The sequence below is a fragment of the Pseudorasbora parva genome, chromosome 10 (genome assembly GCF_024679245.1).
Source record: "Pseudorasbora parva isolate DD20220531a chromosome 10, ASM2467924v1, whole genome shotgun sequence".
Taxonomy (NCBI): Eukaryota; Metazoa; Chordata; class Actinopteri; order Cypriniformes; family Gobionidae; genus Pseudorasbora; species Pseudorasbora parva.
In genome coordinates this window covers 4,274,558-4,290,678 of record NC_090181.1, presented here as the reverse complement: position 1 = coordinate 4,290,678, position 16,121 = coordinate 4,274,558, and the positions used below count along the sequence as shown (strand labels likewise).

Here is a 16,121-nt window from a genome sequence, read left to right as displayed (position 1 = left end):
GGTGTTTGTGAGTTGTTTCATTATGGATGCCAGATGCATTTGGGTCAGAAATAGAGGTAAATGAACCTTTGTATTGCTTAAATTGAGCGTTCATTTACCTCTATTTCTGACCCAAATGCATCTGGCATCCATAATGAAACAACTCACAAACAGTCAAGAATACAAACACAAATAATTATGGGAGAATCTCACAAGTTTAAGAACATCTCCAATTTATATTTCAGCCCAAGACACTATTTTCATGTCAATTCCAAAAACCCTACACTTAATTATCATAAGCATAAACAGTTATATATTTGAAGGAGCGGTTTTACTACTAAGACAGAAGCTGAGATCAAATACCCTGGAATGAAGCAATAAAACTCACTAATCTGAAGAGAAGTTCTCACGAAAAGACTGAAGGACACTGCCCTGACCAAACCCTCTCCCTCCTCCCCGTCTCTCTGATTCAGGCCACATGATGCAGATACACTTCAGATGATGTGTTTTATGAATCTATTGTTTTATACCAATAGATCTCAGTGCGATTGGCAAAATGGTCTCAACTTCACTGTAGTCACTGGTAGAATGAGAAAGACTGAAACATTTGAGAGTTCTGTTCTCCTTTTTGAGTTGTCTCTGGGAGATATCTAAACCTCTCACCCAAAAACAGGTGATTGTGTTGCAAATATTTACAATCCTTTGTTCTGGTTGAGGTATTTAGGGAAGGCTAGCAGAGCTGCCATTTAGGAACCTTCAGTAGCCAGAAGCCTCCATGCAGTGTTGTGTCAAGTGTCCTAAGAAGCACTCACACATACTTTTGTATTGTGCCAGATATAAGGACTCTTTGAAACTACAAACCTCATTTAAAAAGAAATTGGGACACTGTACAAATAGTGAATAAAAACAGAATGCAATGATGTGGAAGTTTCAAATTCCAATATTTTATTCAGAATACAACATAAATGACATATTAAATGTTTAAACTGAGAAAATGTATCATTTTAAAGGAAGTGTATGTAAGATTGTGGCCAAAACTGGTACTGCAGGTGTACCCCCCCTCCCCCTCCTCCTGACTCGAGGTTGCCAGATTGGCTGCAGGATACATTTCTTACATACAGTTCCTTTAAGTAAAAAATAAGTTGATTTAAAATTTCATGGCATCAACACATCTCAAAAAGTTGGGATAAGGCCATGTTTACCACTGTGTGTCATCCCCTCTTCTTTTTATACCAGTCTGCAAACGTCTTGGGACTGAGGAGACAAGTCACTCAAGTTTAGGAATAATCATGCTGTCCCATTCTTGTCTAATACAGGCTTCTAGTTGCTCAACTGTCTTAGGTCTTCATTGTCGCATCTTCCTCTTTATGATGCACCAAATGTTTTCTATGGGTGAAAGATCTGGACTGTAGGCTGGCCATTCCAGTGCCAGGATCCTTCTTCTAGGCTTCTGAACTGAGCGCTGAGAACAACTTGGGTTGTCCTTGTCCTCTTTAGTCCAGACGACATTACGTCCCAGCTTTCCAAAAATATCAAAAGCCCGCCCACTCTCTCGCAGATGCAGAACAATTAATTATGTTGGTGTGAAATAAACAGTTATGGAAATGTAGAAATTAAAGCTAAAGCTCTAATCTGCTCCCAAAAATTTCGGAAAAAGTGCGTTAGTGCCTCAGTGACAACTTCACTCAGAGAAGCCGTCAGTCTCAGCTGTCAATCATGACGTCACACCCCCCGTTTTTATAGCATCAAATAACTAACTCAAACTAAACTTATTTTTAAAACGAACACCTGAAATGAAATCATCGTGATGATAACTGCCTTCAGTGACATAAACTAACTTTGGGGAAAAAATTTTGAAGTGTCATTTTATTATTTAGTTTGCCTCGCGTCCATTAGAAATCACAGAGGGGCGGCTATACTGGGACCGGTCACCGGGGGGCGATCGAGGCGCGAAAGCTTCAGTAAATGAGAGGGAGACTGCAGGCTTGGTCTGACCAGATCGCCATCGGAGTGCCAATGTCACCATCATGTGATTTCAGCAGTTTGGCAGTTTGACACGTGATCCGAATCATGAACCAATACGCTGATTTATAACCATTCAAGTCTTTATTTGAGGATTTAAAACAAGCGTGGAAGAGAAGACAATGCTGAATAATTTTTGTTATTTTTGGACCAAAATGTATTTCCGATGCTTCAAGAGATTCTAATTAACCCACTGATGTCTCATATGGACTACTGTGATGATGTTTTTATTCCCTTTCTGGACATGGACAGTATAGTGTGCATACACTTGCATACGCTCTCGGACTAAATATAAAATATCTTAAACTGTGTCTGAAGATGAACGGAGGTCTTATGGGTGTGGAGCGACATTAGGGTGAGGATTTAATGACATACATTTCATTTTTGGGTGAACTAACCCTTTAAGTGCAAACAATAACCATAATCAAAGTAGGCTACTCAATATTCAAATTGTTCTTCAAGCATTCAGATACAGACCTAAGAGATGGTTACAACTTAATAGTTGTCATATTGGGAGATATTCACATGCCTCTGGGAGCCGCTTTCAAACAGCGGTAACCGTATGTCCGGCTGATTGCACCTTATCTTATCTATGAATCATATATTTTATCTTTTTATAACTGTTTTAGTTTACCTTTGTTCTTATCTTTGGTTACTGTTATTTTATATGTTCATTTGAGTTAAATATGATGAGTGAAAACTGGGTTTGATTGAAATAGTAAGTTTGACAATAAGGTTTGAGTATGTGTAAATCTGTGGAGGGTATGATGAGTGAGAATGGGTTTAACAAGAAGGTTTCTGAGTAAAAATCAGGGAATAGTGATTAAAATGGATGTTATGAACGTGTTTGAGAAAGAAATGAAGGAGAGGTGTTCTAATAAAGATGGTACATGTATGTAGACTGTAAACTGAAGGATGTTTTATTTTTATTTCAGACCACTATTGTGAATCTGACCATTTTATTTTTATGTATTTTTTGATTCTCTTTACAACTGTTTTAATTATCCCTGTTTTTAATTTTTAATACTTAGACATGGTATTTTTATTTCTCATGCATATGTTATCAATATTTTAATTTATTTATATGTAAAGCACTTTGAATTAATGAAATGTATTTATATGTTGATGAAATGTTTATATGTAAAGCACTTTAAATGAAATGTGTTATGCAAATGAACTTGCCTTGCTATGATTTAATTTGCTGAGAGACCGGTCACGTTTCCTAATTAATATTAATACGTCATGCTTTCATAGTAGTGGGATTCATTCATTGCCAGCAGTTTATTTATTTTTTATACAGAATGACAATATATTATATGCCAGGGAGCAATTACATAATATGCCCTTTTAAAAGATAAACAGTTTTCACAGCTTTCTTATTGGAAGAACCAGAAATCAGCAAACTTACATTTGTGTATAAAATGTTTGTCCAGGATCAAAAAAAAAAGACGGAATTAATACAGAACATCAGATTTTTCTACGATTTCAGCGATCAGATATTTCAACAATATATCAGGAATTATGCCACAAAAAAAAAGCACAAAAAAAAATGTTGAGAGATTTTTAGTAAGCTCACCAAAACAGAGGAGACAAATCTTCAGCAAGGAGACTACAGAAGGAAAAAGTCATCAGAAATAAACCGTTGTTACCGTGATTACCAACGTCTGACGTTCAGCCAATCAGAGAGGCCTATTGATCGAACGTCATGGCATGTAATTAGCATTCAGGAACCAAGCCTTTAGGATCCATTCATTGGAGTCCAAAAGTTCATTGATTCGAGTTATGTTCATCTTTAGACTGCATTTTACTGTAATTATAAAGTAGCATATTATCAAAAAGAAAAGTACAATAAAACAGTGAATTGTGAGGCATCATTTTTTGGTTGTAAAAAGATTTCAGCAAACAGCTCTTCCAGTTTGCAAAGAGTGTGTGGTTTGTTCAAAGATGCAATTGAAGAAAAAACTAGATTAGTGTCATCTGAATAAACATTTCTTCAACTCTCCACACAATTCTGGCCTATTTAATAATCCAATCAATCAGCATATGAAAATCAAAGAAATCAGTTAACAAGCCTCCATTATGCAAAATGTGTCAAGTATGAAAATAAAGTTGCATTTAAGTCTTAGATTATTGTTTTATTTCTGTGTGTTCTCATTGAGGTCTCAGATCCAGGATCAGTTTTCTCAGTCTCATCTGGCTCATGAGTACATGGTGAGATGCATCCACTACAAGAACAGAGTTATGCATTATGAGTGTTATTAATCTTATGAATTCTGATGAATTAAATATGTGTTTAAAAACATTACTTCATTTTCTCCCAGCATCATGTTTGGCCCTCCAGCGGTGAGTCTCTTGAATGTTTCTGGTGATAAAAATAATAATATGAGTTTACATACAGACAGTGAGTGACAGCGATTCCCATAAATCATCCAGATAGACAATAATATCTGCACTACTGAGGTTAGGTGTGATGTTATGCTGTTATTAACATAGCTTTATGAAATATGCATCACAAATGATTTATGATGTTATCTTAGACATGATATCTCAAGTGCTGTTTTTAGGATTTATATTGCACACAATACTTGAGATCTGTACTGGCTGTCTAGAACACAATAGACTGAAGTTTCAGACTCACTGGCCATGCAATCCATGCGCAGGACGAGCACAACAAAGTTTTCTAGCGTGATTTCACCACTGGAGTCACCGTATCGGAGAGCCATGAGATCCAGCATGCTGTCACTCAACACAAACCCTTGAAAAATACAAAATATGAGCAGATTCATTCTGATTCAGATTAATTTATGACTTGAAGATCAGTTAGTTGAGGTATGTGAGCTACCTGCAGCCCTTAGAGCATTTCTGAGTTCATTCAGAGACAGACTTCCAGTGTGCGAAACATCCATGCTATAGAAAATATCCTGAAAAACAGGCCAGAAAAGAAAATGCAACCCATTTTAAATATGTAATGTGTAATGCAGACAAAATATAGACGCATACTGTACTGCATACTGAGTCTCTATAAGAATGGATACTTCAGATGGATCTGTACCTTTTGAAAAACGGCTCGTTTCCACAAACGGAGGCATTCAAATTCACTGAGCCTTCCAGTGACGCTGAGCTGTGTTGTTGCGTTAAAGAGCGTCATGAGACAACTTGATTAAAATGGAATGAATTCACAAAAGGCAAACGACATGCACAAGTTTCTGAAAGCCTTAATAGTCGAGGATACATCCATCAGCGCCACCATGCTCTTACACAAATCCAAGCTGAATCCTGTGGTTTTCTGTGAATGTCCTGAGAGATCAGACAAGAAACATACACACAATCACAGACGACTGGAAGGAAAACAGGACTAAAGATATAGAAATATGAGTTTTCTCTGGAAGGTTGAATCCTCACCTGCATAAAGATTCTCATTTAGAAGTCTTTGAAGCCGCTCAGCGTCCACCTCTCCGTACTTACACAAACAGACATATATCAGATAACTGATAAACAACTTCCTGTTCCATTGAAATATCTTGTTGTAACCTTCCATTGTATTTCTGATCATAATCATTCATATTCTCATAACCCAGATCTGCTGGAGAGTTTTCCTGTACCTCATCTGCATATTGCAGAAAGATCTGGAAGGAGTCGTCATTATCCCTGGGAATCATCTGAGAGAAATTGAGAAGATTTGAAAAAACAGATACTTTCTGAACTCAGGCAACAGTAAAGAAACAGCCCAAGCTGTGAAATACCTTAGTTCTTGTCATGCCGTATCCAGAAGAGTCTCTGAAGACACAAAATCAAAGTCTTTGTACTCCAAAATTACATACTAAAAACTTAAAAACTACTTTACTTTAAAAATAGTTTCTCTTATTAATAAGCAGAGACATCATAAACATGTTTGTCTGAGCATCTTTACTTGATGTTAATTATGCGAAGGCTTACTCAATGACGGCTTCTGTCTTTGAATAGACTGTCAGAAGGAAGGATGAAGCTTCATTTGGACTGTAAGTTGAAGGAACGATGAGGTAGTCGCCTGCTTTGAATCTGAAAAACTCCATGATTTCCCGAGCATTGATGAAGGCTTCGTTTTTTCCAACGATACGGGTGTTTTTGAAGAATGATGCAGGGAATTTCTCCCTTTGGTCCTTTAACTGCAGAAAAAGGGAAAATGTTGATTATTCTGTGTCTGCAAAATCCAAAATTCAATCAAATGTATCAGAAAAATGTTCAATACGTACATGAGCTGGCACCTGCAAGAGTTACAAACAACAAATATAAATGTTCAATATATTAATATTATATTCAAATTTTAATGGTGTAATGGACATCACTGTTTTTTTACAAACCTCATAAATGTTAAAACCAATACTGAAATTGGTTGCCAAGTGCCTGTTTCTCTTGTGAGATTTCTGAATAAGCGTCACGAGGAGATTTGGAGCACTTTTATCTCTAGGATCTTCAACAGTCTCCTTAAGAGTCACACGAAACTGGGGATTTTTGGAAAAACTCTCTATAAATGTAAATGAGAGAGAGAGAGAGAGAGAGAGAGAGAGAGAGAGAGAGAGAGAGAGAGAGAGAGAGAGAGAGAGAGAGAGAGAGAGAGAGAGAGAGAGAGAGACTGGTTAGACCGTCCTAATTCAGACTCCAATACGATCTGTTTTGTAGCCATTGTAGGAAAAATCGTAAGTAAAGTTTCTGTAATACTATCAAGCCATCAACTAGTAACTACTTCATACAATCCTGGAATGTCTGTTAACCAGTGCCTGAAGTGAGCCTAAAAAAATCTGACCTACCCACACTATATATGTTTAGGGCTATAGAGTGGAGATAATTAGATAAGAGACAAAAATGCATTTCAATGCTTCTGCATTTGCTGGCAAATTTTTTGTAATCTCTGTGAAAATGTTTGCAAGCGAACACAAAAGCATTTTCCTGCCATCTCTTATTATTTCAATCACCAATTATTATTTTTTTTTTTATATGCTGCTACTGTTATTGCTGCGGCTGTTATGAGTTTAGTTTAGTAATCTATATAGGTGGAGCCAAGTATCACTGACTATTAATACAGCAGAAACCAATCAGCTGGGCCCTCTAGAGAATGGCCCTGTCCCAAATGGCACCCTAAACCCTTACGGGTCACTTTCACAACGTAATGCCGCTTTGAATGCCGGGAAAGATCTGACTGAAAGTGCACATGAAGTGTGCCATTTGGGACAGGGCCAGTGATGTGATTGTAAGCAGATTGAGTCATGGACCCATCAGCCTGCACCATGTAGAGCTACTACATGACAGAACTTTAATTTTTTTTTTTTACCTCAAGCACTGCGGCCAACCAATCAGAATCAACATTTTGACATACACAAGCCATACACAAATACAGTTTCAGTTAATGGTCAGTGTGTGGCAAGCAGCGAGGCTGAGGGACCGTGAGAGCGGGCTGATGGCGAGTGATAATGAGCGCCACACCGGTCTCGTCTCACGGAGGAATGACAGGAGCAAAAAAGGAGGAGCGACAACAGTGCAAGATGAGAAAGGACCAGGCCTGGACTTCATGTTGTGTTTTGTTTATGTTTTATTATGTGTGTGCGGGCATTTATCCGTGAGGGGTGAATTCTTTGATTAAAGACTGTTAAATGTTCGTCGGTTCCCATCTCCTTCTTCCCAAATGAACAAACTACTTTACAGTCATTAAGCATCATTATGTTTAACTATATAGTAGTAGCATAATAAAATGGTTATAGTAAGAATAATTGTGGCGAGGTGAACGAGCGAGGGACATGGGAGGAGCGAGTGAGACCGGGGACGTGATTGAGAAGGAGCATCACCTGCGAGCCACACCGGTCTCGAGTCCTCTCATGAGGGAGCTCGGAGGCATTTAAGGACGAGCGACACCAGTCAAGGACGAAAGAGGACCAGGCCTGGACTTTACGTTGAGTTTTGTTTATGCTTGTGCAGGTAGTCGTCCGTGACGGACTGCCCTCGGTTTACTTTCGTTTAGTTTATTTAATGAAAGTTGTTGAATGTTCGCCAGTTCCCGCCTCCTTCCTTCCCACCTAAGAGTTGTTTATTACATTGGTGCCGAACCCCGGGAGGAAGGAGGGACACGCTGTCGAAGAGCCCTCGCAGCTGAGGGGGATCGCGGTGCTGAGGAGTTTGGGCAGCGTGGATGGAGAAGGACCGCGAGAGGCTGCCCGAGGCGATGGTGCTGGAACGAGTGAAGACCGGTGGGAAGGAGAGCTCACTGCCGTGCCCCTGGGTCGAGGTGGGGTGGCGGCTATCCTGGAGGGAGCAGAGGAGTCACCGGCGTTCGCCGTGGGCCGGAGCCTGCTGCCGTCCGCCATGATGGGGAGGAGCAGGGAACACGGGGCTCGCTGCTGAATGCCCTCTATCGGAGGAGACACCTCCGGCCGCCAGGGGGCAGAGGAGGATCGGGCCGTCCACCGGGTGTCCAGCACCATCGCATAGCACCCTGAGGAAGAGCCTCTCAGCTGGTGAGGACTGAGCGGCAGTGTGTCGGGGAACCGGACCAGATTTTTTTTTTTCCCTCTCTCCACTCTCTCATCCTGTCACTCAGTCTCCGTCTCCCCCTTCTCTCGTCTCGTCCGCCCATACCCCAGACGTGTGAGACGCAGAGATTGGGCCCCCCGGGGGGGGGTAGTAGGCGCAGTCTCGGGTGTACCCCCTGGCCTGCGAGGGGTGATGGGGGTATGTGGCGAGGTGAACAAGCGAGGGACATGGGAGGAGCGAGTGAGACCGGGGACGTGATTGCAAAGGAGCGTCACCTGCGAGCCACACCGGTCTCGAGTCCTCTCATGAGGGAGCTCGGAGACATTTAAGGACGAGCGACACCAGTCAAGGACGAGAGAGGACCAGGCCTGGACTTTTACTTTCGTTTTGTTTATTTAATAAAAGTTGTTGAATGTTCACCGGTTCCCGCCTCCTTCCTTCCCATCTAAGAGTCGTTTATTACAATAATAATATGAGTTAATTCACCTAGGTCATTTGCACAACCGCCAGCTGTTGTTCCAGTTACCCACTGGCCTTTGTGTATTTCAGTCTTCCAAGATGAAGAATGAGATCCAGCAAGAACATTCACGTCCGAACAACAGATATCCATATCTGAAAAATTCCTGCAGAAATCCTCCATTGACATCCTGCAGAGACAGAAAACTGTGATATGAAGCTGTGGTATATACAGTACTAAAAGAAAATGCATTAAATCAAGAGCAAATAAAAGATTTTATCTAAAATAACTTTAAGAGACAAACATTTGGCCCTTTGGATTCTTTAGTTCTGCTCACCAGAATTCTCCATTGTCAAGCACAATTTTGTAGTTTTGGTCTTCGGGACGTACAAATTTCCACAAAGGGGATCTAAAGAGATCAGAATAACCAGCTATCAGATGCCTGATAATAGATGTAGAGGAATTATATAGAAATGTGGGATTCAGACCTGTCGCTCCAGTCTCTGTTCCACTCTTCTTGACCCCAAGGGTTAAAGATTCTCACCAGCTTCACTGGACGACCTCGACATACAACCTGTGAGAGAACATCTCATAAGATCACAGGATAAATCATCACTTGCTGACACTAAACTCTTGTCTAATGAATCTAGCATGGTACAGTATATTATGAATACTGTTGGCGTTTGGACATTGCTTTTGCTCCTCTTTTGTAAGTCGCTTTAGAAAAATGCTAAATGCATAGGCCTATGTAAAACTGTAAACCACATTTGAATAAGTCTGACATCTTAGAGAAGAAGTTCTCACCTCTGCAACTCCTGTGACCGTGTAAGCATGCATTTCCACAAGGCCATTGGGTAACACATTATTTTGCAGCAGACCTGCTTGCTAAAAGGAACAAAGTGATTGTAGGACTTAATGTGATCATCATTCTTAATGTGGTGGTATTGTTTGGAGCAGGTAGGTTGCATAATAATAACCACAATAATGATAATAATAATGCTTTTTTAGTATTTTTAGCTGCTTTATAAGATTTGAGACTCAGTCTTTACCCCTCCAGGAGTGCCACATCCCATCAGGGATTCTGATTGGCTGGCTCGTCTCATGGCGTCCCACAGCTTGTCCTGTGCTTCGCTCAGTTTAATGGTCATGTGCGGTCCACCGGTGAAGTCCATCAGAGCTTCTGATATGCTTCCTGCGTCCATATCCGCATAAGAGCCGCACACTCTGGAAAAGAGAGAATCATTTTTCATTTCCCATTCATAATTTCTATGTGCATTAAAATAAAATAAAAATCTAATCCATGGTCCTGTAACAGTTCATGGTGTTTGGACTTGGTTTTCTGTTTTCACCCTACCTGAGTTGGCTCATTTATTTGTTACCATGGTTTCTGATTGGAAATCCTGATTGGATTTCTCTGTTTGGTTCTCGTTAATGTTAGTTCAGAGTTTGGTCTGGGTTTTCTTTGTTTTAATAAAGTTTGTTTGACTTGATCTTCTTCTCCTTGCCTTCTGTCTGTACCACGCTGAGATAACGTGACATATCCAAACTATAAATTATAGTACAGTATTAAACTGAAACGTACTTAGCATAAGCTTTCTCTAACAAAGCAGGCCAGAATTCATTTGGTGTTTTAGACTGAACAAAGATGAGTCGGCCGTCAATAGTTGGGAGTTTGTCATCGATAACCACATCCACCCATGATCCAAATCTCCAGAACTGAAAACAAAACATCAGAGGTTAGCTATTATTAAAAAACATACACAAACTTTAATTCTTAAAGATATTGTTCAGACAAAAATGGTTTAAACATTCACCTTAAAATGAAATATTCCTGCGTAATCCACAGAGAAACTTTGATCATCCTGGATAACCTGCTTCATTATTCGTTTTTGAAATGTAAGAGCTCCAACCGATGCCAGAAACCAGCAGTTCCCTACACACACACACACACACACACACACACACACACACACACACACACACACACACACACACACACACACACACACACACACACACACACACACACACACACACACACACACACACACACACACACACACACACACACACACACAGGTTTGTTTCACAATATTAGTGTGGACATTGATTACATAGACCAATGATTTTATATCAGGTTAATTATACTTTCGAATGCCTAACCCAAGCCCTGCCCATCAGAGAAACATGCAAATAACTGTACTGTATATAATCATGTTCATAAGCCTTTAACTAGTGATGACCAGTAAAATATCTTCACTACTCTTAAATTTCACTTAACAAGTGAGGACATTTGACCGTCACAAAGTATAGCCAAACTTGTACAGACATGCACATGCTCACACACATGCTCACTCACACATTCTCATCCACACACACGCGCACGCACGCACGCCCACACACACATACACACACGACACGCACACACTAAAACTCCATAGTGGAAAACAGCTTCACATTCTAAACTTTAACTCTACTCCAAATAAAATTTACATTTGACCTAAAGACTTTAGTTTTAAAATTAACTTTTATTCTCTTCTATTCTATTAATTTTTAGTGTATATTCACTATTCACATGCATTCATCTGGTGTATTGTACACACCTGTTAGATTTATTGCACTGTCACTTTCTATGAAGTGACTAAGACCTGTGACCTTTGACATTTTCACCATCTCTAAATAATAATTGTTTTGGTTTTGCTTTAGCTCGTTGCATTGATGTGTTAATGATTTATTTTTCCAATGCACATTTTCTGATAAGGATGTACTGTACGCTTGGTGTGGACATTGGTGGGACAGCAGACCTACCTAATCTACCCTGAAAGAAGTCAAACCTTGAAGTTCCTTGAACAACATAAACAGGGTTCGGCACCAGTTCCTGAAGGTAAAAATGGCACACGTTATTAAACAAAAACAGTAGCATGCATGACACTTTACTACTACTCACGCCTTAAGGTCAACATGAACTAGGCATTACAACGAGAACTTTCTATCATGACAAGAGTTTCTGCAATAATCAGATCATTTAAAAGTTGAGTTTGTGTCTGCAGATGCTCACGCACATGTGGTCGTTTCCACTCTACTTTCCAGAGCTCTTCACGCTTCAGAGGACCAAAACCGATCGATTTCATCTCCGGAGGGAACAAGTTGTCTATAAACCTCAGTCTTTCCTTCAGGCAGAACTGCTTGAGCCGCTGGAAGTCCTGATCCAGGAACCTTTCCGGATTGTTGACCGATCCCTGTCCATCTTTGAGATTACGCGCCGACAAAATGTTCAAACACACACCAGGCGCTGGCATTGTGGATCAGATCTGTTGGATAGAAAGCAGGACTAGCTTTCACTCTGCATTGTGGTGAACAAAGGCTTCCGGTAGCTTTTATAGTTGTGTATTTAGGGTTTACTCTTCAGTCAGATCAACCTTTATTATGCCGAACACAGAGCTCATAAAAATACAGCAAACAAGGTTTTTCTTTTAGGTTCATTCAATTTACACAGACATTCAGAAAAACCTCCCAGTCTGAAAACAAATTCATTTGCATGTCAGTATCTTTCTCATGTATGAATACCCCATGTAAAAACTCAAATGACATGATTAAAAACATACCTTTTGTCTCTTATTGTGGCTGGAAGAATATTCTGTCCTTCCCTAAGCAAAGAGCAGGAGGAAAACTAAAGAGAAGCTTTTTGAAACTGGACTCCGCCTGCTCATCCAGGTGTGACGCAACTTTATGACCCTCAGGTCAATATTTACATTTGTGCAAATGTCATAGAACGCAATGAGCAGAGTCTTTTACTGGGGTAGGATTCAGTCCATAACTCACTGATTCAAGTTATTTTTGGTATGAGACTGCACCAAAGTGTCATACATTATAAGCATGATGACAGTGAATGCTGATATACATTTTGATTTAATGGTTGTAAAAAACATGATTAAAAAAACATGTTCTAAGAAGGTTTTGTTAATGTTCCCATTAAGTTCAAAATGTCCAGTTTATTAACAACCATCCATCCATCCATCCATCCATCCATCCATCCATCCATCCATTTATATACAGTGAGTAAGGAAAGGATTCAGACCCCTTTAAATGTTTCACTCTTTGTCATATTGCAGCCATTTTGCTAAAATCATTTAAGTTAATTTTTTTCTCATTAATGTACACACAACACCCCATATTGACAGAAAAAAACTGAATTGTTGACATTTTTGCAGATTTATTAAAAAAGAAAAACTGAAATATCACATGATCCTAAGTATTCAGACCCTTTGCTCAGTATTTAGAAGAAGCACCCTTCTGATCTAATACAGCCATGAGTCTTTCTGGGAAAGATGCAACACGTTTTTCACTCCTGGATTTGGGGATCCTCTGCCATTCCTCCTTGCAGATCCTCTCCAGTTCTGTCAGGTGGGATGATAAACGTTGGTGGACAGCCATTTTCAGTCTCTCTAGAGATGCTCAATTGGGTTTAAGACAGGGCTCTGGTTGGGCCATTCAAGAACAGTCACAGAGTTGCTGTGAAGCCATTTGTCCCATTTGTTATTTTAGCTGTGTGCTTAGGGTCATTGTCTTGTTGGAAGATGAACCTTCGACCCAGTGTGAGATCTTGAGCACTCTGGAGGAGGTTTTCGTCCAGGATATCCCTGTACTTGGCCACATTCATTTTTCCCTCGATGGTAACCAGTCGCCCTCCCTGCAGCTGAAAAACACCCCCACAGCATGATGCTGCCACCACCATTCTTCACTGTTGAGACTGTATTGGACAGGTGATGAGCAGTGCCTGGTTTTCTCCACACATACCGCTTAGAATTAAGGCCAAAAAGATCTATCTTGGTCTCATCAGACAGAGAATCTTATTTCTCACCAATTTAGCAAACTCCATGCAGGCTTTCATGTGTCTTGCACTGAGGAGAGGCTTCCGTCGGGCCACTCTGCCATAAAGCTCCGACTGGTGGAGGGCTGCAGTGATGGTTGACTTTCTACAACTTTCTCCCATCTCCTGACTGCATCTCTGAAGCTCAGCCACAGTGATCTTTGAGTTCTTCTTTACCTCTCTGACCAAGGCTTTTCTCCCTCGATAGCTCAGTTTGCTTGGACGTCCAGCTCTAGGAAGGGTTCTGGTTGTCCCAAACATCTTCCATTTAAGGATTATGGAGGCTGCTGTGCTCTTAGGAACCTTAAACGCAGCAGACATTTTTTTGCTACCTTAGCCAGATCTGTGCCTTGCCACAATTCTGTCTCTGAGCTCTTCAGGCAGTTCCTTTAACCTCATGATTCTCATTTGCTCTGACATGCACTGTGAGCTGTAAGGTCTTATATAGACAGGTGTGTGGCTTTCCTAATCAAGTCCAATCAGTATAATCAAACACAGCTGGACCCAAATGAAGGTGTAGAACCATCTCAAGTAGTTGGTTAACCATCTCAAGGATGACCAGAAGAAATGGACAGCACCTGAGCTAAATATATGAGTGTCACAGCAAAGGGTCTGAATACTTAGGACCATGTGATATTTCAGTTTTTCTTTTTTAATAAATCTGCAAAAATGTCAACAATTCTGTGTTTTTCTGTCAATATGGGGTTATGTATGTACGTAAATGAGGGAAAAAATTAACTTAAATGATTTTAGCAAATGGCTGCAGTATAACAGAGTAAAAAAATTAAAGGGGGTCTAAATACTTTCCGTACCCACTGTATATGTATGTATATATATATATATATATATATATATATATATATATATATATATATATATATATATATATATATATATATATATATATATATTGGGGGTGGGCCGTTATCGGAGTTATCTGTGTTAACGTGAGACTGTAACGTTAATCTATTCTCGAAGTTGGGTTGGGAGCTGGGTCTATACTACGCAAGCTATGATTACTTTCACTTTGATATTTTAGCGCGGATGTATACCTAGCCAAATTGCACTGTAGGGGCCGAGAACGAGTCTTCGAACCTGTGTATAGGCCTACTGGGAAATTACCACCACATCAAATGTGACGTGCTAACATGGATGCAGCTATGAAGCAGCCGGGTTTGCTTCAGGGAAAATTTATTTTTAAGAAGCTTTCTAATGGAAACATTGTGCAATGCAGAATTAGTTTACTGCAGGAGATCTTCCAGTCTCGAGCAAACATACACTTTTTTGTCATTCGGATTGAAAGATTCAGTGGACTGTTTACATGGGACGTTATCTAAACTGATCTGGGGTTTACGTGTGCTGACTTTCAGTCTGAATCATTTTGTGACATGTTGTGACAGTTCGTCTGGCGCATCAGAAATATTGACGCTGTCCTCTCCAGCAGCTGGAATGAGTTACCGGTTGCCCATAGCAACTCTCAACGGCCACCAGGATACGGTTTAATAAAAGCTATTTATTTGTTGTAAAGTGTAAAAATCATCTCAGAAAAATAAATTATTCTGTCAGGCGCAGGTGAAAAGTGCCTTGGACAAATGCTGTCAAGATGAGAGGGTGTAGCCAGGCTGTGTCTGTCGTTATTCCAACATTATCTTCATAACTTCTTACGAAATAAAAAGTTTACCCCTCAGAAAAACCTAGTCTCTTCAGTAGTGAAGGTGTGTGCTGTATATCACGTCACATCAACGCACACTCAAAAGTAATTGGATAATTTACATAGTGAAATTTTTCGTTTGATCGGTTCATGAAAATGGTTATCCCACCCCTCTCAAACCGATTACAATTTCATTCGGTTTAGGCATTTTTATTCCGATTGTAGTGTTTATATGGAGCATTTTCATTCAGATCAGACTTTTAAACAGATTACAGTGCTCCATGTAAACACACCTATTATTTGGGTAGCACACACATTCTGAATGCCTTCGGCAGAATTCAGATGAGCCATTTTAATCTAGAATAATTCCAATATTACTCTAGATTAATTCCAATATTAATCTAGATTAATTCCAATATTAATCTAGATTAATTTCAAGGTTAATCAAGATTTGTTCCAAGAATATTCTAGATAAAAATCTAAAATAATCTATGCCCACCTCTAGTTGTATATAGTTGTATTTCTATACTGCTGTAACCCACTGAAACATTCTTTAAATCCCCATGATCCAGGAAAACCATTAATTGATCTCACCTGCTGATAATAAGGTGTCAGACGTTGTTTCAGAAGTCTCCGGCTGT

The 16,121-nt window shown here is 39.8% G+C and overlaps 1 protein-coding gene across 1 annotated transcript; it reads right to left on the bottom strand.

Annotated features, from left to right (window-relative positions):
* Positions 1-3,279: 3,279 nt before the first annotated feature.
* LOC137090508 (calpain-1 catalytic subunit-like) lies at positions 3,280-12,958 on the bottom strand. Its single transcript, XM_067454468.1, has 22 exons — positions 12,565-12,958; positions 12,022-12,270; positions 11,768-11,837; positions 10,774-10,892; positions 10,542-10,675; positions 10,009-10,183; positions 9,764-9,844; positions 9,448-9,533; positions 9,297-9,368; positions 8,989-9,149; positions 6,342-6,505; positions 6,234-6,245; positions 5,938-6,146; positions 5,745-5,778; positions 5,604-5,660; positions 5,404-5,461; positions 5,234-5,298; positions 5,054-5,122; positions 4,844-4,922; positions 4,640-4,756; positions 4,308-4,363; positions 3,280-4,226 (listed from the first exon to the last, which is right to left on the bottom strand). Exons 2-22 carry the CDS (start codon positions 12,256-12,258, stop codon positions 4,200-4,202), a joined length of 2,082 nt encoding a protein of 693 aa, XP_067310569.1. The 5' UTR covers positions 12,259-12,270; positions 12,565-12,958; the 3' UTR covers positions 3,280-4,199.
* Positions 12,959-16,121: the final 3,163 nt, after the last annotated feature.

Bases quoted from the DNA above. Each gene is read 5' to 3' on its own strand.
- LOC137090508 (XM_067454468.1), bottom strand. From the start codon at position 12,258: ATGCCAGCGCCTGGTGTGTGTTTGAACATTTTGTCGGCGCGTAATCTC. The intron at 9,534-9,763 runs GTGAGAACTTCT...GTTCTCTCACAG, and splicing joins CGGTCACAGGAGTTGCAGAG to GTTGTATGTCGAGGTCGTCC. The intron at 4,364-4,639 runs GTGAGTCTGAAA...TTTTATCACCAG, and splicing joins GCGCATGGATTGCATGGCCA to AAACATTCAAGAGACTCACC.